Source organism: Filicampus tigris, chromosome 6, assembly GCF_054856515.1.
Source record: "Filicampus tigris isolate MCC_2025a chromosome 6, RoL_Ftig_1.0, whole genome shotgun sequence".
NCBI lineage: Eukaryota > Metazoa > Chordata > Actinopteri > Syngnathiformes > Syngnathidae > Filicampus > Filicampus tigris.
In genome coordinates, this window is record NC_141222.1 from 23198561 (window position 1) to 23222714 (window position 24154).

Sequence of the window (24154 nt, forward strand, 5' to 3'; positions counted from 1 at the left end):
AGTGATTCAAAAATATAATTTAAATCAAATAAAATGCTGGAGGGCCTTAACTGGGGCTGCACACATTTGGACAGTGCCCCCAGCCCCGCTGTAGCACCGTCCTTGTTTGGAGGGGCTGAGCTCCCCTCAAGGTATGATCACTGTTGTGTCACTGTTTTATAATGTGATTGTCTTCCTACATTTATGAATAACAGAACAATATGGGGAAAAGTGTGACTAAAGCATCATCAGGCACAGTGCCAAGTTTTTTTCTCTCTCCCAGGGCTAAGGGAGCGACGTGGGGTTGACCAATATGTAGCAAGCCATCTTGGTAAATGAATTAAAGTACATTTACAATATATTGCTCAACACCTTTAGTTAAACATTGCAATCTGTTTCCTTCCGCAGGTATTTCTCGAATTTGTAAAAAAAAAAAAAAAAAAAAAAAACGCCATTTTCCTGGAAATGACTCAGTAAAGCCAGTTTCACAATGAGAGTCGATTTGCAGCCAACAATAAATATTTCATGAGCGTAAATGACGCTGCGGCACCGAGTAGTTTGGTTTGGTGAGCTGTGAAGTGGGCGTAGTGATTTGCACAAAAAAGGCAGACACTTTACTCCTGAGAAATATTCCTAGAATGAGGAAATACCTGCTGGATTACATATTTCAACACAAAGTCAACTACGCACCTCGCCTTAGGCGTGTGCGTGCGCGTGCGTGTGCGTATGCATGTGCGCGTGTGTGCGCCTAAACTGCAGGGAAACCCTGTTATGATTGTAGTGGCCCATGACTGACAGGGTCCCTAAAGTCCGCGCCAATGACACGGAGGGGCCCAAAGTGAGATTTATTTTAGGGGACGCCTGGTGGCACCCATGTGTGCACACTGTAAAAACGTTGAAAAATGACAATACAGTTGTTCAGGGCTCAGGTAATGACCAATCACGGCTGGCCTGTTTTCTAAAGCTGAGCCGTGATTGGTCGTTACCTGAGCACCGAGCAACTGTGATGTCATTTTCAGTTGACAGCAAGTGACAAAATGGCCGCCCCCTGAGATGTCTAAAAACGGGTGGATTTTGCTGCTTAACTCATTTTCCACAAATGCAATATTGATCAGAATGCCGTGTTTAGAGTAGTGGATTTACATATTGAAAAGAAAATGTTGTGGTTGACTTTTACATAGAACATATTGAAATGAAAATGTGGTTGACTTCAACTTTAAATGTTCAGCTGTATATACGTGCCACTGTCATCACTCAATCTCAACAGTTAGTCGTAGCATACTTCAATCCATCTTGATCGCTTCAATTGTGTGAGAGCGCATCCTTGTGGTCGAATAGATTAATTGCATCTGTCAGATATGCACGGAATTCATTTCGAATTTTGACTTTATATTATTCCTTTATATCCATCCACCCATTATCCATGCCGCTTATCCTCAAAAGGGTCCTGGAGCCTATCCCAGCTCTAAAACAATCAATTAGTTTTGTTCCGATATACGTAAGCATGTTCTCAGCATGTTTGCCTTTGTCTTCCTGGACTTGGACTATGGACCTCCATAACACAGCTGTCAACAAGCACCTTTATACTTAATTTATTGTTACAATGTTCTTTCCAGTGACAATGACACAACACAGCACAGACAGAAGTGTTGATGCTTTGGTTGCATGTCGAACTACCTACCAATAATAATAAAAGTACAGTTCTAAAAGAGAGAGTCACCAAAACAAATTGTACATATACAGAATATCCAACACTGTCCGGCCATGAGGCGTTCACAAGCAGAGAGGAGCCACCGTCCCTCTGGTCCTTTGTCTTGAAATAAAAAAAAAACAGGAAAAGTACACGACAATTTTGCAAACCTTAAATCACCACATACAGAAAACATTAGGAAGCAATTCAAGATACAGTACATTTTGGCTGGATCGAGACCTCGGTGTGATGTAATAAGTTTGAAGTGCTACGAGACGTGCAAGCAGCAGCATCCAGGCTGTTTGGATGCAAACATACACATACGTGAAGCGCGGCCTCTACAAACCCACGTCACTGTTGTCGGTCACGTCACGCGTTCTGAAAAGTGTTTCATGGTCAACATCCGACCCCAAACACACCAGTAAACACAAACATTGCTTTCTGAATGTCTGACTCTTTGACCCAGGTTCAATCGTGTCCACAGTCAGACGAAGGCGGTTGCTTTTTGGCAGTTGGAAAACATTTTCTTGATACATTCAGTGTTATTATTATTACTAGATTTAGTAGTTCTCTGAACTCCATTGGCCAGCTTTTTTAAAAGTAGGCACATCTTAACTCTTTACAGAGCACTAATTGTAATTGTATCTAAATATACACTGAATTCTTCTATCTTAAGCTTTATGTTTTTTTTTTTTTTTTTTTAGTGTTTCGTAGCATGTTGCATTGTGTTTTCCTTTTAATCACTTGTTGTTTTTTGTGCATAACCATCTAAGATGCTTTTTGGAAAGGGTCACTATTGTAAAAGTAATTATTAATTTCAATCGGGTCAGTTTTTTTGATTATGCACATTTAAAAAAATGAAATACTATAATGTGAAAACATTCAACCATATAAAAGTAGTACACCATTTTGAACACCTATTTACTTAAAGAAGGTTTGAAGTCAGCAGATTTTGTGTGAAAGCAAAACTCACTGTAGTTTCACATAAAGTCTAGTCTCACTATTTGGCAAGTTCAAAGCTACTAGAGGGGCAAAGCTGAAAAGAGTTTGACTCCTCACTGTTTTCATAAACAGTTCAATAAGTTAAAGGAAGTGGTAATAACCATTTTATATTTATTTATACTAAAGTGTCCAATTGATCATCATACTGAAAAATAGAATCAATTTGACATCTTCTCTTGTTGTGATTTCACAATTGCAAATACTTGGGCTCGGATTATAGTGTGTTAATTTTGAACAATTAATGAATCAAAGTAAAAATTAAACATTTAATTGCATTTTTTTTTTTTTTTATCCTACAATCTACATTCCAAGCAAGACGTACCAACCATGCCGTAAAGATTATTTTGATAAAAGTGCCCAATGGAAATGTGGCTAAGAGGATGGGTTTGTGCAAATTGTGCAAAACAAAGATTTTGCGTATCCCTGAAGCACTTGCCTACGCTATCACCCAAATGCAAAAGGGTTACAGCGAGAACGGCCGTTGGAACTCATGCTAGAGTCAATTTATGTCTATTGGGCAACCAAAATGGATTTAGATTGGAAAAGCATATCTTATTTTGTCAAATATTTGTATTTCATCAAAATGAAATGTATTACTTAATTAGTTCCAAAGCCTCGAGTTAAGTTTTTAATTGAGTCCCACCACCAGTGGAAACTAAATAATAAATGCTAAAAAAGCAAAAACTGGGCTAATGCAGATAAAGGGGCAACCATAATGAAGTCCCGCACTGAACATTTGCATTATTGCAAACCTTTCAGTTTTATGTCCTTTAGGTTAACAGGTGGATGGAGGTTTAGCGTACCGATGTACCGAAAATGCGCTCGTAGGCCTATTGTCCCTTCATACCGCGCCTCTCGCTTACACGCTTACAGCACAGTGCCGTTCAGGATTCTTCATCAGTGGCACTGATGGAGTGCTCCTGCGAAATACACACACACACAGACACACAGAATTACAGTGACTGAGTCTATTTTCACATTTGTACAGTATAGGTACAAGAATAGTAAAAGCACACACCGGATCAGCTTTGATTACAGGGAGCTGTGTTAAACACTTCAAATGTACGGTAATCGTCAATCCATTTGTAAATAATCCTGCACTTGGTTCCTCTAAAGCAGGGGTGGACACTTTTTTTAAATGTTTTTTTTTTTTGCTTTATTTTTTTTATGCATTTGATTTCAAAAACAGCCATATGGGACAGGTGGTTTGAGGTTAAAAAAAGATTAAAATTAGGGCTGTCAAAAGATTAATCGCGATTAATCGCAAACACGGACTTTTACATAGTTTTACTTAAAAAGTTACTTGACGGCTCATTGGAGAAATCCAAAATAATTTGCACACTTTGCACAGCCAAATTCAAATACCCTATTTGTTGTACATCTTTGGTGTATCGTTCACCTGTTGTATTTTACAGGAAAAGAATCATATTCAGGGATCAAAGAAAAAGCTATTACAACAGTCTTTGAATTGAAATATCCTTTTTTCCACATTAATTCCTAGATTTTACTCAAGTAAATAACGGTTCAAAACTTCGTAGAAAATGTAGTTGAAAAATGCGATTAATCGTGACTAACCTTTGGACAGCACCAATTAAAATTAATTAACTAAGAGTTGTCAGCTCCTCTCTCGACTCCTCAGCAAAGCCGTAATATTACACGTTCTTCGCAGAGGATAAGGAATATATGCCGATCACAATTTGTCTATCTCTGTCTGTGTTCAGCACCGCTTGTGATCAGATAATCGTGACTGTGACTGTACGAAAAATTGCGCAGCACACAAATGGGATTAAATCTACATCACTCCAAAAAACTGAACAATGTTATTTCTGCAGAGGCTGAATTGTAAGACGTGTGCAAGTATACACAGAGTGAATTACCTCCTCTTGTTCTTCATCAGAGTCATCGTCACTAACCACAGGTTTGGCTCTGGTGCGTCCCGATCGTCTGCTGCGTCCTTTTGCTCGATCTCCGCCTCGCTCCTTCTTGCCCAGTCGGATCTTGACCTTGACGGAACGGGCTGAACATACAAGCGCGCACTTAAAACAAGGTCTTGAATGAGAGGCATAGAACTATCAGAAAGTAAATAAATTAAAAAAAAAAAACAAAACGATTTCTGTACTTACATTCCGATTCGGATCCGTCATCCTGCTCGTCCTCCTCTTCCTCGCTGTCCTCTCCCTCGCTCTCCTCCTCCTTCTCGATCTTCTGCCTCAGACTGGTGAAGACCGACTGCAGCACGATGGAATCCTCGTATATCTGCGTATATGGCAGGGGAGTTCTTCATCATCATCATCATCATCGTCATTTTTGAAGAGAAGGCCTCTCGATTTACCAGGGATCCCTCCAGATTGAAGGTTTGAGCGTTCTGGAAAAGCAGCATGACATCTCTCTCCAGGTCCCCAAGACTGCGGTAGCGGTGACTTCGAATCCTCTCCTAGAATTGGTGAAGGATGACGCATTTTTTAAAATACGTTAACTTTGGGGGGGAAAAAAAAAAACAAAACAAAAAAAAAGTGAAAGCTGCACGGTGACATTACCTTGATCTTCCTGAAGTCCACCGGCTTGCGGATCAGCTCGTAGTATTCCGGCAGTTCTTTGCGAGATGGCAGCTGGATGAACACCTCGCTGAGTTGACGTCCACTCGTGCTACAGGAAGTGACATCATCAAGATGAGACAATAACCCTAACCCTTTCAGAACACATATACACATTTTGGGCAAAGGTAAAATGCCGAATTTTGGATCCCATGTGACTGTTGGTATCCAATGACTGCGTTTGGAACAAAATCAGTAAGCTTTTCTACCCGTCTTTGTATCTGATGACGGCATCTATGATCTTCTTCATCTTCTTGGTGAGGGCAGGAGGATTGGGGGATATCTTCTCAATGGGTGGTCTCCCCCTTTTCCTCTGCCTCTTTGCATCTTCGTCTTTGTCTCCTCGCCCCCTTCCTCCCGAGGAGCACGAGGGCACAGGGAGGTCCAGGTCCCGATCCCGCTTCCTCTTCCGAGTCGTCTTCTTGTGCCGCACCTCCTCCTCCACCTCCTCCAGGGTGCCCTCCTCGATGGCCTGCTCGGGGGGGAAAACCGAGAGTCAGTCGACCCTCCGCCTCCACGCCTCCCCTTCTAGTCCCCGCCCCTTTTCCTCCAATTACCTTGAGCCACTGCTTCTCCGTCAACGAATCGCTGTAGTCCACCTCCTTTCGCTGGCGAGAGCCTCGTCCAAACATTTTCTCTTCCTCCTCCTCGCAGGTGAGCCGCTCCACCTCGGCGTCGTCCTTCATGATCCAGGTAGGCAGCTCGTCCTCCTCCATCAGACGGGGCTTGCGACGAGGGTTGCGGGCCTCTTCGCGCCGGCGGTCCAGGTCCATCCGCTGCCAGGGAACAAAACCACAAACGTTTTTCATGACCTCAGTCAGCATGTATTCTTCTGTTGCGCTGACTTAAAGCGGAAGTCAACCCAAACATATTTTTTTAAATAGATATGTTCTATGCAGGCCCACTAGTTGAAACAATGCATTCTGATAGATATTACGTTTGTGAAATGAGAGTTAATCCACCCGTTTTTAGCCATCTCACGGGGCGGCCATTTTGTCACTTCCGTCGACTGAAAATGACATCAAAATTGCTCAGGTCTCGACCAATCACAGCTCACCTCTTTTCTGAAGCTGAGCCATGTTTGGTCATTACCTGGGCCCCTAGCAGTTGTGATGTCATTTTCAGTGGACAAGAAGTGACAAAATGGCCGCCCCCTGAGATGGCTAAAAATGGGTGGATTTGTTGCTTAACTCATATTCCACAAACGCAATATTAATCAGAATGATGTGTTTCAACTAGTGGGCCTGCTGCGAACATATTCTTGAAAAAAATTTGTTTGGGTTGATTTCCCACTTTAAGCAGCAAAATCCACCCGTTTTGAGCCATCTCAGAGGGTGGCCGTTTTGTCACTTCTGTCGACAGAAAATGACATCACACACCCTCAGGGCTCAGATAACGACCAATCATATCTCAGCTTCAGAAAACAGGTGAGCCGTGATTGGTTGCTACCTGAGCCCTGAGCAGTTGTGATGTCATCTTCAGTCGACAGAAGTGACAAAATGGCCGCCCCCTGAGATGGCTAAAAACGGGTGGATTTTGCTGCTTAACCCATATTTCACATTAATCATATTGCCAGTTTCAACTAGTGGGCCTGCATAGAACATATTCTTGAAAAAACTGTTTGGGTTGACTTCCCTTTTAAAGGGGAAATTTACACAATTCGCGTTTACCTATGCAACTCAATGGGGAGCGGATTAGCTCGGCGACTTTGGGTCTATTGACGCTCTTGGTCATTACATGCGCAACTCTTATGAGAATTATCAGAAATATTACTTGGAACAAATGGATTATTTTGTCGCAACAAAACATGTCTGCGATCTAAACGATTGTGAAAAAAAACAAATATTTAAAAAACAACAATTATATTGCTAATTTTCTTTGTTGTTTCGTTCCCAAGAGGGAATACAGCTGATGTATGTCCGGACACTGACCATGAACTGGTCAAACTCCTCCTCGCTCCTGGCGATCATCTGGTTGACCGTCTCGTCGTCAGGGACCTCGTCCTCCTCCTGAATACAGCAGGCGCACATTGGCAAGCAGAGCACCAGCAAGGAAACCCTTTTCCGAAAACCCCGCCCTAAAACTGCTGTGTTGCTGGTGCACGCACACACATTCATCCGTAGACACACGTCTTGTCCCCAGACCTCGTCCTGCTCCTCGTGCTCCAGGATGGCCTGCAGGAAGGCCCTGCGCTCGTGGCTGGACGACTTCTGGTCGAACATGCCTGCCTGGATCACCTTTTGGTCCACGTTCAGTTTGTACTTGGCGGCGGCCAAAATCTTCTCCTCCACGCTGTTGACGGTGCACAGGCGCAGCACGCGCACCTCGTTTTGTTGGCCTATGCGGTGGGCTCTGTCCTGGGCCTGCAGGTCCTGGGCACGACACAAAACGAAGAGGTTGATTCATTCTGAATCCAAACAAATTGGAAGTAAGGGAGTTAAAAAAAAAAAAAAAAAAAAAAAAAAACGAAAAAGAGGCACGAATAGAAACCTGGTGCGGATTCCAGTCCGAGTCAAAGATGATGACGGTGTCGGCCGACTGCAGGTTGAGGCCGAGGCCTCCTGCCCGAGTGCTCAGGAGGAAGATGAAATATTCGGATTCGGGATCATTGAAGGTCTTCAATAACATTCCTCTGTCTTCAGCCTTTGTGGTGCCTGGCAGGACGACACATTGACAACGACATCATATCTTCAACATCATATTCATGATAAACTGGCTTGTATTAAAGAAAAATCTGTCATTAGCATCGTGACTCAAAAAATTTCATCATAGTGCTCTTTTATGTGTTCCACTATGTAAAAAAAAATGACCCCAAATTTTCAGTTCATTCCCATTCATTCCCATGGAAAATATTATGAAAATCTAAAAACGAACCAGAAAAGTTGCACCTCTTTGCAAGCATACTGCAGTTGATTTACTTTAGTGTTTGGCGTGTAAATTTGTTGATGTGCCCTCCAAAAACAGTTGGGTTGAAAATAACACAATTTTGGGCCAAAAAATGGACCAATCCACTACTTCGGTCAATTTGACCCAACTTTCTGGGTTTTTTTATGTAGAAAACAACCCAAAGAGTGAGTAGTTTTGGACAAAACAACCCCTAAAATTGGACGCAAGAAAGTGGGTCAAATTGACCCAATTAGCGGATCAGTCCATTCTGGATCCCAAATTGTGTTATTTTTAACCCAACTGTTTTTAGAGTGTGATTTCCCTAGTCTGCACCAGGTCTTCTCACTTTTACCGTAGTGTCTTTGAAAGTGAATTCAACTCCGCAACTGTGGTGGAAACCCAAGAGCAAAACAAAGCAAAAGTAATTCGAGCCAATTTGGGTTTCACCATCCAGCCGCAGATACTTGAAGCTGCGGTAGGCAAAGTAGTCCTCCATGATGGTCATGAGTGAGGTCATCTGACAGAAGAGCAGCACTTTATGGTTTGTCGCTCGCAGTTTGGGGAGGATCCGATCCAACACCTCAAATTTCCCCGACGCTCGATACAAGTCGGGGCTGACGTACGGGCAAAAAAAAAAGAAAAAAAAACAGATGATGAGATTACATTAAATTGAACGCACGTTTGTTTGTACGGAAGCCGGAATTAGCACTTACCCTTGGACTATTCCGCCAGAGAAACCTAAATGTTCAGAGAAAGATTCCTGGAAAAGCAGTCAGTTAGTCAATAATTTCCCTGTGTGGTCCAAACACTCTTTTGTCATGCAATTAGTAAACAAATCCAACATATTTCTCCTATCAGTGGTACCTCAATCTGCTGGAACATGTATGGATGGTTGCAGATCTTCCTCAGCTGCATGATGGTGTTCATCAACGTCTTGGTGCCTCCTTTGCCCTGATCACATGTCAAGTCAAGTCAAGTCAAATCTATTTCTATAGCCCTTAATCACAGGAAAGTCTCAAAGGGCTTCACATATGCACCAGATCATATACACGACATCCGCTGATCTTAACCGCCAGGAGGGCAAGGAAAAACTAAAAAAAAAAAAAAAACATCTGGGGAAAAGCGAGAAACCTTGAGAAGGGACCACAGATGGGGGAACCCCCCTCCCAGGATGATCAGGCTGCAATGGATGCCGAGTGGGCAACATTGAAAACACATGATAGTACTAGACAGTGTTTGTTAAAGTGATGTGAATGTTGCCACATCATAAAACAACATTAAATACATTTTGTTTCCCTCTTAAATTATAAGTCGATAGGGTTGACAGTCTGGTAACAAGGCCCCTCGAGTATATTAGTCTACCTTCTTGTCTTTCTCAGAGCCATCGGTCAGCAGAACGCCCTTGGCCTGCATGTGTCTGTAGAGCACTCGCTGGAGAGACGACATGTCGCACTTGATCACGTACTCCACCTACAGGTGTGCATTAGCGGAGGAATGGCATGGAAACGGCCTAATTAATTAACAGTGACCCGGTGGCGAGAGATTCAAGACCTCAACATTAGATGGGTCCGATTGCTGTGTGTTCCGAAAGAGGTTAGTCATGCCTTCTCTGGAAGCTGTGCCTCCACTTCCTTCTTCAACCTGCGCAACAAGAAGGGGCGGAGCACTTTGTGAAGACGACGGATGATCAAGATGGTCTCCTCTTCGTTGAGATCCACCTTGCAGGGTGGGAGGGACACATTTTGAGGGGACGTAGAAAGTCGAAAGCACGACTGATGAAACGGGAGATGGGAGAGCAAATCGACTTTTATCAAATTGTGCCCGTCGCACGGGGTGCGCCATCCACTTAAAAGGGGAAATCAACCAAAACATTTTTTTTTCAAGAATATGTTCCCAGCGAGCCCGCTAGTCGTAACACGGCATTCTGATTAATATTGCCTTTGTGGAATAATGGAGTTAAGCAGCAAAATCCAACCCTTTTTAGCCATCTCACGGGGCGGCCATTTTGTCACTTCTGTCGACTGAAAATGACATCACAGATGCGCAGGGCTCAGGTAACGACCAATCACACCTCACCTGTTTTCTAAAGCTGAGCCGTGATTGGTCATTACCTGAGCCCTGCGCATCTGTGATGTCATTTTCAGTCGACAGACAAAATGGCCGCCCACAGAGATGGCGAAAAACGAGTGGATCAACACTTATTGCACAAAAGCAATATTTATCAGAATGCCTTGTTTCAACTAGTGGGCTTGCATAGAAGATATTCTTGAAAAAAATACGTTCGGGTTGCCCCCCCCCCCTTTAAGAAAAATAAACCATCAAAGATATGCCTCCATTTTCCCATCACTGATTACTTGAGCATCTTTTATTGTCATATTTTTCAGCCTGACTATGAATAAAGTGAAACATCTGGAAGGTCTCGGACATGGGATAAACCTGCTATTTTTACACGGTGGTGGAGTAGTGATAAATAATCCGGCACGTAGCGCGACACACTCACCTTCTCTCCGGTCATCGCAAAAGGGGCGTTGAACCACTGCTCGAAGGTGCTGCAGCTCTTGAAGATGGTGGGCAGGAGGAAGTTGAGCAGCGCCCACAGCTCGGGGAGCTTGTTTTGCAGCGGCGTGCCGGTCAGCAGCACCCGCCTCGGCGCCAGGTAGTGCGTGTTCAGCACCTGGGTCAGTTTACAGTGGTGGTTCTTCATGCGATGGCCCTCGTCCACGATCATGTACTTCCAGCGGATCTGCGGGAGGTTGAGAAAAGGAGTCCAACGGAGAAAAAGATGGCCGGTCTTTCTACATGAGCTAGACTGGGACCAAAAGCCTGGGAAAAAAATTGCATGGAGCTTGCTCTACAACGTACGCCTGATAATACGCAGATGAAGCCAATATGTCTATTAGTGCTTGGTAATAGAGAGGAGCGATATATTACAACCAAAACTTTTAGCTAAGTCGCATTATTTGCTAAAAAAAAAAATAATAATAATAATATGACCAGCTGTATGCAGCGTGAGAGAAGGGTGCACTGTGTTTGATAGTAATGCCCACCTTAGCCAGGACTTGCTTGTCCTTGATGATGTACTCGTAGGTGGTGAGGAGAACATTAAACTTGCCACTGCGCAACTGTGGGACAAAAGCTCTTCTGGCAGCCGGGGAACCCTAAAAGCAGGAAATAACACAAAAATAACTGTCGGAAAAGGAAGCGTTAAATTGAACTAAAGAATATTATACGCAGACTTGCAAATTGTCCAGAATAGAGAGTAACGACACTGTCGGATTGCAAAAGTAAAATCCAAATGTACCAAATTATTATATGTATTCATACTTGTCATTCCTCATTCTTCTATTATAATTAAAAGGGAAGTCAACCCAAACATATTTTTTTAATAATAATAATAATTTTGTATGTTTTCTATGCAAGCCCACTAGTTGAAACATGGCATTCTGATAAATATTGCGTTTGTGGAATAAGAGTTAATCCACCCGTTTTTAGCCATTTCTGGGGGCAGCCATTTTGTCATTCAGGAAATGACCAATCACGGCTGACCTGTCTTCTGAAACTGAACCGTGATTGGTCGTTACCTGAGCAGTTGTGATGTCATTTTCAGTTGACAGCAGTGACAAAATGGCCGCCCCCTGAGATGGCTAAAACGGGGCGGATTTTGCATCTTAACTCATATTAAAACACGGCATTCTGATTAATATTGGGTTTGTGGAATATAAGGGCGGCCATTTTGTCACTTCTGTCGACTGAAGATGACATCGATGTTGCTCAGGGCTCAGATCACGACCAATCACGGCTCACCTGTTATCTGAAGCTGAGTCATTATTGGTCATTACCTGAGCCCTGAGCAGTTGTGATGTCAACTTCAGTCGACAGAAGTGACAAAATGGCCGCCGCCTGAGCTAGCTCAAAACGGGTGGATTTCTCATATTCCACAAAAGCAATATTAATCAGAATGCTGTGTTTAGACTAGTGGAGGCGCATACAACATATTATTGTAAAGATTTTTTTGAAGTGGTACTTGGTGTAAAAAGTTTGCTATATAACGTTAACCGAGTGTGGTTCCCTTGCAGATAAACAGTTAACACTGAGCGATGTATAGTACAAGATGGTGAATCTACCTTATAGGACACTTTAACGACCGTGGGTGCCCATTTGTCGAACTCGTACACCCAGTTTGAAAGAGTCCTGGTGGTCAGAAAAGGGTGTTGAAACGCAAAAACAACTTTGCGTATACTTCAAATCTCACGCGAAACAAATCGATTCTGTTGGCTCACGAGAGGGGCACGATGATGAGGTAGGGTCCGTTGAGCCGCTTGTGCTCCATGAGGTACGTGATGAGTGCGATTGTCTGGATGGTTTTGCCCAGGCCCATTTCATCAGCCAGGATGCCGTTCAGGTTGTTGTTGTACAGCGACACCAGCCACTCCAGACCTTTGATCTGACAGCCAAAAGCAAGTATTCCTTATCGTGTGTACGCAACAAGATGGCGTATGACACAACAGTAGAACAAGTTTGAACATAACGTGACCAGACATAATTTACCTGCCCGGGATTACAGAATATGGCGTTTCGTGACTTGTGTGGCTATGTTTTTGTCTGCTGTGCTGTGGCTCGAGTTTCTCGACAGGTCTTCGATTATAAAAAGTTAAACTACTCCCATTGGGTGGCTTTTCAGTCAGGGTTCATATTTTCCAACTAGATAGTTGTGTTTTATTGTGTTTTTATTTTACAAATAAATGGAGAAAAGGTTCGAGAAAATCGCCACTGATTTCATGTAATTTTAGGGAAAAATACTTTATCGGATTAATTGTTATTAGCATACAAAACGACCTATATCAGGATATAAAATTCTGTCACTATCGTTCAGTATTATGCAGGGACATCTTTTGTATTTCAATTCATCACACAATGAAAATAAATAAGAGAATCCATAAAGAACCTAACCGATAAGCACCGTGCAATCGGAATTTCTAAATTCTTATCAATTCACATCCCGAAACAGAACCCGTGATCCTACAATTCTGTTGCACGAGCTAGTTTAAGCCACGGCGTGTTTATTTACCTGATACTGTTTGAGTTGTCCGTTTATCAATAAAGTGGACTGCTTTTCCACCTTCTCCGTGACGGCATGAGCTACGGCGTAGTACGACTGAAGTCCTCGTGCAAACGCTGCTCCGCTGTACTCGTCATCCACATCCTGTTTGGCGTTCCTACGGAGGAAAGACTCATTGAGCTTAATAAAGGCATATGACGGTTGAATGGCATGGGAACACTTGTCTCACTTTTGGAGTAAGAAAATAAACGGTTCCTGCGTCACAGTTAGTAGCAGTGCAATTCGTCCGGATTACTCACTCGATGATGTGTCGCACATCCACCTCCGACACGTCCTCGCTGTCAGGATCACTTATCTTCTTCTTTTCTTCAGTAGGTGCAGTTGAAGGCTGATGTTCCTCCTCTTCCTCCTGACACACAGCAGGTACAGTAACGTAAACAAAACAAAACAAAAAAACAAAAAAAAACAGGCATTTTTGGTTTTATTGTGCTATTGTAGCAAGTAGATAAACGAAAGCACCCACTTCTTCCTCCTCTTCATCCTCGCTGTCTTCACTGTCAGAGCGTGGCGCCACCTCATAACTACGAAAAAATGTAAATTCATTCCAGCAATCTAAAGAGGACGTCAAGATCCCAAAATTATTTGCAATAATATGTTACATGCGCCTTCAAGTGGCAAAAATTAACTCGTTTTTAGCCATCTTTGGGGGCGGCCATTTTGTCTTCTGTCGACTGAAAATGACATTACAACTGCTCACAACGACCAATCATGGCTGACCTGTTTTCTGAGTCTGAGCCGTGATCGGTCGTTGTGAACGGTTGTGATGTCATTTTCAGTCGACAGAAGACAAAATGGCCGCCCCCAGAGATGGCTAAAAACGAGTGGATTCATCAGAAAGCCGTGTTTCAACTAGTGGGCTTGCATAAAAGATATTTATGAAAAAAATATATTTGGGTTGACTTCCCCTTTCACTAGTCTAAACACGGCATTATGATTAATATTGCGTTTGTAGCAGCAAAATCCACCCGTTTTTAGCCATCTCAGGAGGGCGGCCATTTTGTCACTTCTTTCGACTGACCAATTACGGCTCACCTGTTTTGTGAAACTGAGCCATGATTGGTTGTTACCTCAGCGCTGAGCAACGGTGATGTCATTTCAGTCGACAGCAAGTGGCAAAATGGCCGCCCGCTGAGATGGACTAAAATGGCTGGATGTTAGCGCTCATACTCCAAAAAGACTAAATCAATCAGAATGTCATGTTTCGACTAGTGGTCCTACATAGAACATATTCTCGGCAAGAACATTTGGGGGTTGACTTCCCCTGTCAAGATATATATCAAACAAGTCCAGTACTTTGCAGTTGTAAATGCCAGTGTTTATATTGGCATCGCCCAATGAAAACCATGTGTATTATATTTCACATTTTACCCCAAAAATAATAAATAGAACTCAAGTGATTTATTACTGATAACTTACATCAGTTCATTGTCTTATCTACACCACTAGCACGGCTTTAAAAATGTTCTTCTTCTCACCCAGGGTTCATCTCCAGCCACGTCTCCAGCTGCCCCGCCTTCGGAGCGTCCACCCCGGTCAAGATGTTGCCACTGTCCACGTGGATGACCTTGACGGGAAGGTCACTCATCTGACTGGTCTCATCCAGGGGCTGCACAGTTAAGCCGGATCAGAATTGACATTCCAAATGGACGTCACAACAAAAAAAAAAAAGAGGGATCCCATAGTCTCTGAACGTTTGCCGTACTTCTGACTGCTCACCTCTCCATCAGGCCCCAAAGCTGGAGTCTGTCCCTCCGGACTCTCCAACTGAACAGGAGGATCGGAGCAGTAGTTTGCAATTTGGAAAACTCATTCTACAAGTAATACGAAAGCCATTTTATGTAAGCAAATAAGGTATCATCCCTGCACCCGCATACCTTCTTCTTCTTCTTCTTTTTCTTCTTCTTCTTCTCCTTGAGGGCCTGCGCAGCCTTGTGCGCGCGGACCAGCTCGGTGAGGTTGGCCACATATTCGTCCGTCTGCTGCAGAAGGTAGGCCAGACGCTTGTCCTTCTTTTGGTCGATCAGCTTACGGTAGCCCTCCTCGTCTTCAGCCTGAGTGGACAGTATCATGCAAGGGGGAGGGGTCTGCCGCAAGGCGTGCGCATCGACGAGACGCGGAAGCCGCACGTTACCATGAGTCTTCTCATTCGCTCCTTCTCAATGCGCTCGTTCTCTTTCTTCTGCTCCCTCTCGGTGTTGGCGTGATAGGTAGCTACAGCTTTGGTCAGCTTTTGGATTTTGCCCGTGATGGAACGATGGTACTCCTTGAAGTCTTTGGCATGTTGAAGGATACTGTTGAGATACTCCTGCATTGCATATGGTGGAAGGAAAAGAGCGATAACGGATACAAAAGGCAAGGACATGTCATTAGGTACACTTGCACAAAGGGTTAGGGTTACCCTAACCTTGAAGGGGGAAGTCAACCCAAACATGTTTTTTTTTGTTTCAAGAATATGTTCTATGCAAACCCACTAGTTGAAACAAGGCATTCTGATAAATATTTCGTTTGTGGAATAAGAGTTAATTCACTCGTTTTTAGCCATCTCAGGGGGCGGCCATTTTGTCACTTCTGTCGACTGAAAATTACATCACAACTGCTCAGGGCTCAGGTGACGACCAATCACGGCTCGGTTTCAGAAAACAGGTCAGCCGTGATTGGTCATTTAACTAATTCACTGCCAAACATTTTCAGACCCTCTTTTACCATAAGGTTTAAAAAAAATTGAAAAGAATTTCAATAAATTCCTGGGATTTGAATGGCTGCATTGTAAAAAAACAAATAAATATGCCAATGGCAGTTAAAGCGGAAGTCAATGCAAACATTTTTTTTCAAGAATATGTTCTCAGCATGCCCACTAGTTGAAACATGACATTCTGATTAATTTTGCATTTGTGGAATATAAGTTAGGCGGCAAAATGCACTCATTTTTAGCCATTTCTGGGGGCGGCCATTTTGTCTTCTGTCGACTGAAAATGACATCACAACTACTCACAAAGACCAATCACAGCAGACCTATTATCTGAATCTGAGTCGTGATTGATTGTTGTGAGCAGTTGTGATGTCATTTTCGGTCGACAGAAGACAAAATGGTCGCCCCCAGAGATGGCTAAAAATGAGTGGATAGAACATATAATTGAAAAAAATATGTTTGCGTTGACTTCCGCTTCAATGAGTTAACAACCAATCACGACTCAGCTTCAGAAAACAGGTGGGCTATGATTGGTTGTTACCTGAGCCCCCAGCGACTGTGATTCATTTTCATTCGACAGAAGTAACAAAATGGCCGCTAGCTAAAAACGGATGGATTTTGCTGCTTAACTCATATTCCACAAACGCAATATTAATCAGAATGCCGTATTTCAACTAGTAGGCCTACGTAGAACATATTCTTGAAAAAAATATGTTTGGGTTGCTGTCAACTGAAAATGACACCGCAGTTGCTCAGGGCTCAGGTTTTCTGTTTGTTTTCTGAAGCTGAGCCGTGATTGGTTGTTATCTCATTCACTGCCATTGACATATTAATTTGTCTTTTTACAGTATAGCCATTCCATCCCAGGAACTTATATACATTTTTTTTTTCAACTTTTTTTAAACGGTATGGTAAAAGAGGGTCTGTTTGACAGTGAATTAGTTAAATGAACCCTCAGCAACTGTGATGTCATTTTCAGTCAGTGACAAAATGGCCGCCACCTGAAACTACGAATTTTGCTGTTTAGTCAAGTTTAGGGCTGCATAGAACACATTATTGTAAAGAAATGTTTGGGGTTGACTTCCTCTTTAAACGAATACATCATAACAGTAACAACAATAAAATCTGACCATGATCATAATAAAAAATGTATATTTTTATACAGCCAACAATATGTTTTATTATTAAACATCTAATAGTGGTGTTCCTAATGATTTTGCTGGTTAAATGTACAGATTTAAGTGTTGCCTACCTGATGTTTCTGCCTGCGCTTGCGCTCTTGTTCGATCTTCTGCTGTTTCTCCAGTTTCTCTGTGATGCGAGCCTCTCTCAGGCTTTGCCGTTTGCTGCGTTTGTAGGCCTTGGCATCCAGCGCCGTTTCGAGAGCCGTGTCACGACGCATGCACACCACCACCTCCTGTCGCAGCTGGATGCACCCGCCGATTGTAATTAAAAAAAAAAAAAAATTTTTTTTAAACGAAAAAAGTCAAGCCTTTCGATGACCGAAAGAGGTTTTGGTTCTGCCTGCTGTGGCGCTCACCTGTCTCTGGAAGTTAAGCAGCCGTAGCGCTTTGAGTTCAATGGTAGCTTTGGTACGCAAATCTCCCGCCAGAGAGCCTGGCAAGTTTTCAAGCTCGGCGATACGATGCGTGATGCGAGCTTGCAACCTGCGGCGCACGATCAAGTTATCGGGACCTGTTTTTGTTCAGTGGGCCCGTTTCGTAACTCCTCCCTGGTACCTGTACTCCCTCTCCTGCAGGATCTCCACGGGGTCCAGGCCGCAGGGTTTCTGGATGGGGGTGATGCGGCTCTGCTTGCTGTGGTAAGGCATCATGGGAGGAGGCTGCGCCGGCTGCCCGGGCGACTGCGTCTGCGGAGGCATGACGGGGGAGGCCGCGGGGGGCACCGAGGGGGGAGCGGGCGAGGGTCGGCCCGTGGGCTGAGGCGGGATCAGCTTTTGGGGAGCGTTGGACGGTGCTGCTGCGTTCACCATCGGGCCTGAAGGGAAGTACGTGAGGGAATCGAGAAGGAGGCACCGTTAGTTTGTTGTCATCTTAAAAGGAAGGCAACCCCGAAATTTTCTTCATAATTTTAGGTTCCAGGCAGTCCCACTGGTCCAAACACGGCATTCTGATGAATATTTGTGGGATAGGAGTCGAGCAGTAAAATCCACCCATTTTTGTCCATCTCCGGGGGCGGCCATTTTGAGCACTACTGCCGACTGAAAATGACATCACAACTGCTCAGGGCAACCAATCATGGCTCATCTGTCATTTTCAGTCGACAGAAGTGACAAAATGGCCGCCCCCTGAGGTGGATAAAACACGGTGGATTTTTAATCAGAATGCCGTGTTTGGACTAGTGGAGGCACATAGAACATATTATTGTCAAGAAAATGTTTGGTTTGACTTCCGCTTTAAATCTTCCAATTGAGTTTGTGGTTCAATTTCAACTTTTGCCGTGTTTCACTCTGTTTACATTCCGCAACGCTTCAGGATCCAACACTGCATTGCTGCAACTAAATTAACTTTGTGGCTTATTCTGGGTTGCGACATTCATGTCAACCGTAGGCTTGTGAAGCCCTTTGAGACTCTTGAGATTACGGCTTTGACAATTAAACTTGATTTGACACCAATTTATGACAAAACACTACATTAATGCAATTTTTGTGGCTTATTTTGGTTTGTTCTGGTTATTTCTATAACGTTAGGTGATGAACATTGTGCTGCAGTCATTCCATTCTTCAGCATGTTTCTCAATCCGTTTTATTCAAGACTGGACTAACAAATTTTTTTCCGTACTTTGTGGCTAATTTGGGGTCATTCCGGGAATTGTATTTATTGAAGGAAAGTGACAGACAGTCAGAGGACAAAGGACTTCAGGTGTCCGATACACACACAAAATATACACCGCAAACCTTCAGGCCAGGACTTGGGAGGTCCATTGTGGTTTTGTCCTTGCATTCCTATTGCTGTACCCGATGGACCTGGCGGAGGCATGTTGGGGCCCATCATTCCTAGAAAGGGAAAAATATGCTTTTTGTGTGAAATTTTTATAGACGCTAATCAAAATCGGCAGCTTCAAGGAATTCCGGAAGAGGTTAACGAAGTCCGCATACGGTCCTCACCGTGAGCACGACTGTAGCCCGAACTCATTGGCCCCGGTGGCCCAGCTCCGGGAGTCAAGCTCGACATGGGCTGCTGCATGCCAGGCATCGGCCTTTTCCCTTGGACGGCCATCTGGAGGTGGTCCGGCAGGGGCTGACCTCGGGCCAGCATTTTATAGGCCATGATCTGAGCTCTGAGTTGGTGCAGCTGGCTCTGGTTGAAAGGAGTGGGGCCCCCGGGGCCGCCGGGTCCAGAGAGACCACCGGATTCAAGGCCCGACACGAGGGTGGGGAGAGTAGAGCTTAGGCTAGGCCCGGGGCTGGGTCCTGGCCCTGAACCGCTGAGTGGTCCTGGACGGTTCCCAGGGCCCAGCGAGTGCTGCTCACCACCGGGGCCTTCTAAAGGCGTAGGGGCGGAGCCAGGGCCAATTGAAGAGGAAGATGAGGACGAGGATGGAAGTAGAGGTCCAGATGGAGGACCGTTGGAAGGGACTGGACTAGAATGATCGGAACCACCTAACGGAGAGTGATAACCTGGAAGGCACCAAGGAGCCACCAAAGGAGTCATTAAAACAGACGTGTTAGAGAAAATTGACCTTTAAGTGCTTGTGTCCAAACAATTTGGTCTCTGGAGCGTCTGCCCACCAATTAAAGTGGGAAATCAACCCAAACATCTTTTTTTTAGAGAATATTTTCTAAGGAGGCCCACTAGTTGAAACCCGGCATTCTGATTAATATTGCTTTGGTGGAATATGAGTTAAAGAGCAAAATCCGCCCCGTTTTAGCCATCTCAGGGGCCGCCATTTTGTCACTTCTGTCTGACTGAAAATGACATCACAAATGCTCAGGGCTCAGGTAACGACCAATCACGGCTGACCTGTTTCCTGAAGCTGAGCCGTGATTGGTCGTTACATGAGCCCTGAGCAGTTGGGATGTCATTTTCAGTCGACAGAAGTGACAAAATGGCCGCCCCCGGAGATGGACAAAAACGTGTGGATTAACTCTTATTCCACAAACGAAATATTTATCAGAATGCCTTGTTTCAACTAGCGGGCCTGCATAGAACATATTCTTGAAAAAAATATGTTTGGTTTGACTTCCACCTTTAAGGGTGAAATTACACTACCGCTATCAAATAAGTATTTTGCCTGTGCTTGCGAGATATGAAAGGGCATCAAAAATGCTTTCCGATGTATCGATTGTGGAAAACTGAGTAATGTTTGGTATTATTTGAAACATTGTTAATATTACTGTTTCTTATAAAACTGCAGCCATTAAGAAGTGAACCCAATTCTTGCGGTAATCTTGGCGTGTCCAAGAGCACACGATTGCGCATAAGTCGTCGTCACACTCACAAGACTCGGCGTTGTTACTTGCACATCGTTGTTGTTGAGTGTGACATAAGAATGGAGTGTTGGATTTGCCAACCTTGTGAGTGTTGGTCCAAGGGACTGGGTGGGGGACCCATACCAGTGTGCCCGCCCGGCCTCACTGTCAGCCCTTTCATTTGATTGAAGCGACTCTCCTCGCTCATGCTCTTGTCATGCATGCCCTCCATGGACTGAAAAGACAACGGGGGAAAAAAAAAAATCGTTTAGAATGTTGTTACCTACATATAGCAAAATCTACTATTTGATGTGTAAAATATTGCGGATATTATCTGCATTTAATAGGTGCCACCTATGTCCCAACCCTGACTACACAATATAGTGGTAAGCCGAGACCAAGCCACGATAATTTGGCCTTTGTAGCGCTACCAAGTTCATACTAAGTTTGATTGTCCTTACTTTGTGCAGGGGGTGCATGCTGTCCTGGCTGTAGCCAGACGGGCCCGGCTGGGGGAGTCCAGAGGAAGGAGGACCGGGACTGGGGCCCATCATGCTGTGAGCGGAGCCCGGGGAAGGGCCCGGGCTGGGGCCCAGCATTGCCCCTGGGGAGGGACCTGGACCGGGGGACGGACCCGGGCGGGGGTTGCCTCCCATGGGGGGATCTGGGGTGGACATTGCGGCGGTCTACTGCAGCAGGGAATCTGGAAGGAAAGCTACGTTACGAATACAAACCTTTAAAAAAAAAAAAAAAAATATATATATATATATATATATATATATATATATATATATATATAGAGAGAGAGAGAGAGAGAGAGATCACGAATGTATTTCTTCGGTGTCGGGCTGCAATTGAGGATTATTTTGATTATCGATTAATCTGTTATTTTGTCAATTAATCGATGAATTGGAAATCGGATTTTAAAAAAAACTACATTTGGTTCGTTCTTATTTCCATGCCTTCATTAAAAAAAAAACATTACATGAATTCAAATTGGCATGAATATTTATGATTGAGTTCCTGGCTTGGTCCTGAGCATGTCACAAAATAGGCAAAAATGTTGATCATTGTTTCCAAAAGTAAAAATAAATGTTTTATTTTGATTCAACATGAAGACAATCAGGTGGCTTTCATAATGAATCAGTTGTTGATTAATAAATTATTTGTTGCTGCAACAACTGACGTAAAGTTTACGTCAGTGTGAAATCCGTGCCTGTTCCAAGAGATCTTCAATAGCATTTTTTTTTCCCTGTGACAGTCATGCTGCCATGTTGCTATCCACATAAATCAATTGTACCTTCTGCCATCTAGTGGAAGAGCATTAAATTATTCTGCCTGACACCACCGATTGCTGCGTGGCATAGACGTACTGTCTGAACAAAGGCGAATTAGCTGTAGTAAATAAATAATTCTTTTTTAGACGAAATTAACACAGAATTTTGTAATTAAAAATAAAAAAAACCACCATTTGTTGTATTAGTTAAAACCTTGACTATGACCCGACATTAGTATTCAACTCAACTTTATTTATAGAGCACTTTAAAAACAACCACAGCATGCAGACGAAGTGCAGTACATAAAGTGAAAATCACAATTACAGTTTTGTGCTCCCTGCTATGAGTTCCAGTTAGGAGGCGAGCAGGAGCATTTTGGACTGACTGGAGATGATTGAGGGAGGACTGGCTGACTCCCCCCAAAAAGTGCAGCAATCCAGACGAGATGTGACGAGGACATGGATTACTGTTTCTAAGTGCTGTTGTAAAAGGACAGGCTTTACTTCAGCCAGCTGCCTGAATTAAAAAAAGAAGACGCTGGATTTAACAACGGCACCAATTTGCCTGTCCAATTTAAAATCAATGTCCAATTCAAATATAGACACCAGGAAGTCCAAGTCAACAGAGTGGGAAGCACAATGGCTACTAGGAACGCCACAACATTGGTTTTCACGTTTCATGTGATATCTACAAAAAACAAAAATCAGCCATCTGTGTACCCATCGTGTGCCTCTAATTTGATTTGAAACCACCATGCCCAAGGAAAAACAACCAATCAAAGTCAGAAGGTGTGACTTAGAAGGTGTCACTCATTAGTCATGCACTCACAGGAACACTCATAGCAGGCACAACCACGTGGCCTTGCAAAATAAAATAATTCAAATTCAAACAATATACCACAGAGCATTTCATCTGACCTGCCAAGTCTAAAAGCAAAAACTCAAGAGGAACTATGATAAAAGCTCAGAAACATTGAACTCCCAAATTCTCAACCTACACTGTAACAAGGGTGGGCAAACTTGTTTTTTTTTCCTAACAGACAGATGGGCATAGATAAATCAAAGATTAGGTTAAAAATACATTTTAATTAACCCCCAAAAAAGACACAATGTAATAGTTTGGTGCGCCAGATTAATGACTTTCCCTACACCGGATATACATAATATTATACTAATCAGAACAATCCAAACTCTAATGGCCAGTGATAAGGAAAAAGACATGAAGCTGCAACGAGAGTTCCAATGTAGATTCTGTTCAAGCGCCTTAATGAGTTGATGCGCCAAATCATCTCTGGTGCGCAACTGCGTGTTAGCAGTTGTGGCTGCAGCGTCCATCCACAGTTGCACTTGAACTGACAACATAAAACACGCGCTGACGCTGTGGATCATTTCCACAGAAGCCTGTAAGGCCGCGTTGGATATCAAACAAAAACGGAGGGGGGGGGGGGGCAATGGCGGACTGTGCACGTCTGACTTATCTACCTGCACGAACACAGCTGGCAACCCGTGCTGGATTTCTGCGTGGAATTTGGGGAGGATGACATTTGAACGCATCAACGTGACACGCAGCAAACGAATCCACTCACCGTGTTCGCAGTCAAGCGATGATGATTTTGTTTCACCGACGCGGCTCGAGCGCCCCCCCCCCCACCCCCCGCCACAGAAACGACTCCAGTTCCACCGCCTCGCCTCCTCCTCCTGCTCGGGTACCGCCGCCGCAGCTCCTATGACCGAATGTCTAGTCACCGCTGCAACGAAGTGCGCATGCGCGGACAGCCACGGCGCGGTTCGCGAGCGCGAACGACGAATAGTGCACAGGTAGACCTCTGAACCGACATACGACGTTACGAACGACGCACAAAGGACTAGTTGAGCAGCGGCTCCAAGATTATGTCGTCACGCGATTTACCGCCGTACTTACTGTTTTTTTTGTCGAATATTTGTACGCTGGATGTTTAAATAAGTTAAATATTTAATGGATTTACGCCTTTGAAACGGAAGTCAAGTAAAACATTTCCCTTGCAATATATTCCGCACTTGTCTGAACACGATTTTCTGATTAATATTGCGTTTGTGGTATATGCTTTCAGCAGAAAAATCCGGTTTTTGACAGCACTGACATCCATAACAGGTGGCTGCCATTTTGTCCTGTACTGCCACCTGCCGTCGACTGAAATGGCTTCACAGTGCCCACACGCTCAGTTTGCAAACGTCACGTGACCAAACCCAGAAAACAGGTGAGCGGTGATGTTATATATTGTAATAAAATTATGCAATATACGTGAGATACTACATATGTATTCTAATATTGGTGGTAACTATGAAACATGTCTGTTAATAGAAGTACAGTACACTGTTAGTGCAAAATGACTTTCCATTATGGAAGCTGTTTCTTTATCACATTATCAGAGTTGTAATGTGATATAGCAACCAAATGGATCACAAGCCACATAAAATATCTATAAGATCCAATATCAGAGTTCCAAA

General features: G+C 43.8%; 1 protein-coding gene across 2 annotated transcripts; it reads right to left on the reverse strand.

Annotated features, from left to right (window-relative positions):
• Nucleotides 1–1555: 1555 nt before the first annotated feature.
• On the reverse strand, nt 1556–23356 carry smarca4b (SWI/SNF related BAF chromatin remodeling complex subunit ATPase 4b). 2 transcript variants are annotated; one of them, XM_086033263.1, is made up of 34 exons: nt 23254–23356; nt 20853–21094; nt 20494–20626; nt 19087–19599; nt 18877–18975; nt 17699–17957; nt 17500–17626; nt 17212–17385; nt 15402–15575; nt 15145–15321; nt 14987–15034; nt 14746–14876; nt 13734–13791; nt 13510–13619; nt 13220–13367; nt 12432–12595; nt 12276–12342; nt 11199–11309; nt 10652–10894; nt 9756–9869; nt 9514–9621; nt 9016–9102; nt 8865–8911; nt 8599–8765; nt 7756–7919; nt 7377–7637; nt 7197–7274; nt 5823–6041; nt 5475–5740; nt 5209–5317; nt 5004–5105; nt 4795–4927; nt 4549–4688; nt 1556–3591 (listed from the first exon to the last, which is right to left on the reverse strand). In XM_086033263.1, the coding sequence occupies exons 2-34, from the start codon at nt 21066–21068 to the stop codon at nt 3556–3558; spliced, it is 4983 nt and encodes a 1660-aa protein (XP_085889389.1). In that variant the 5' UTR covers nt 21069–21094; nt 23254–23356; the 3' UTR covers nt 1556–3555. The 2 variants fall into 2 exon arrangements, with proteins under 2 accessions (XP_085889389.1, XP_085889388.1); XM_086033262.1 differs by having other exon boundaries at nt 5475–5737; nt 7197–7637.
• Nucleotides 23357–24154: the final 798 nt, after the last annotated feature.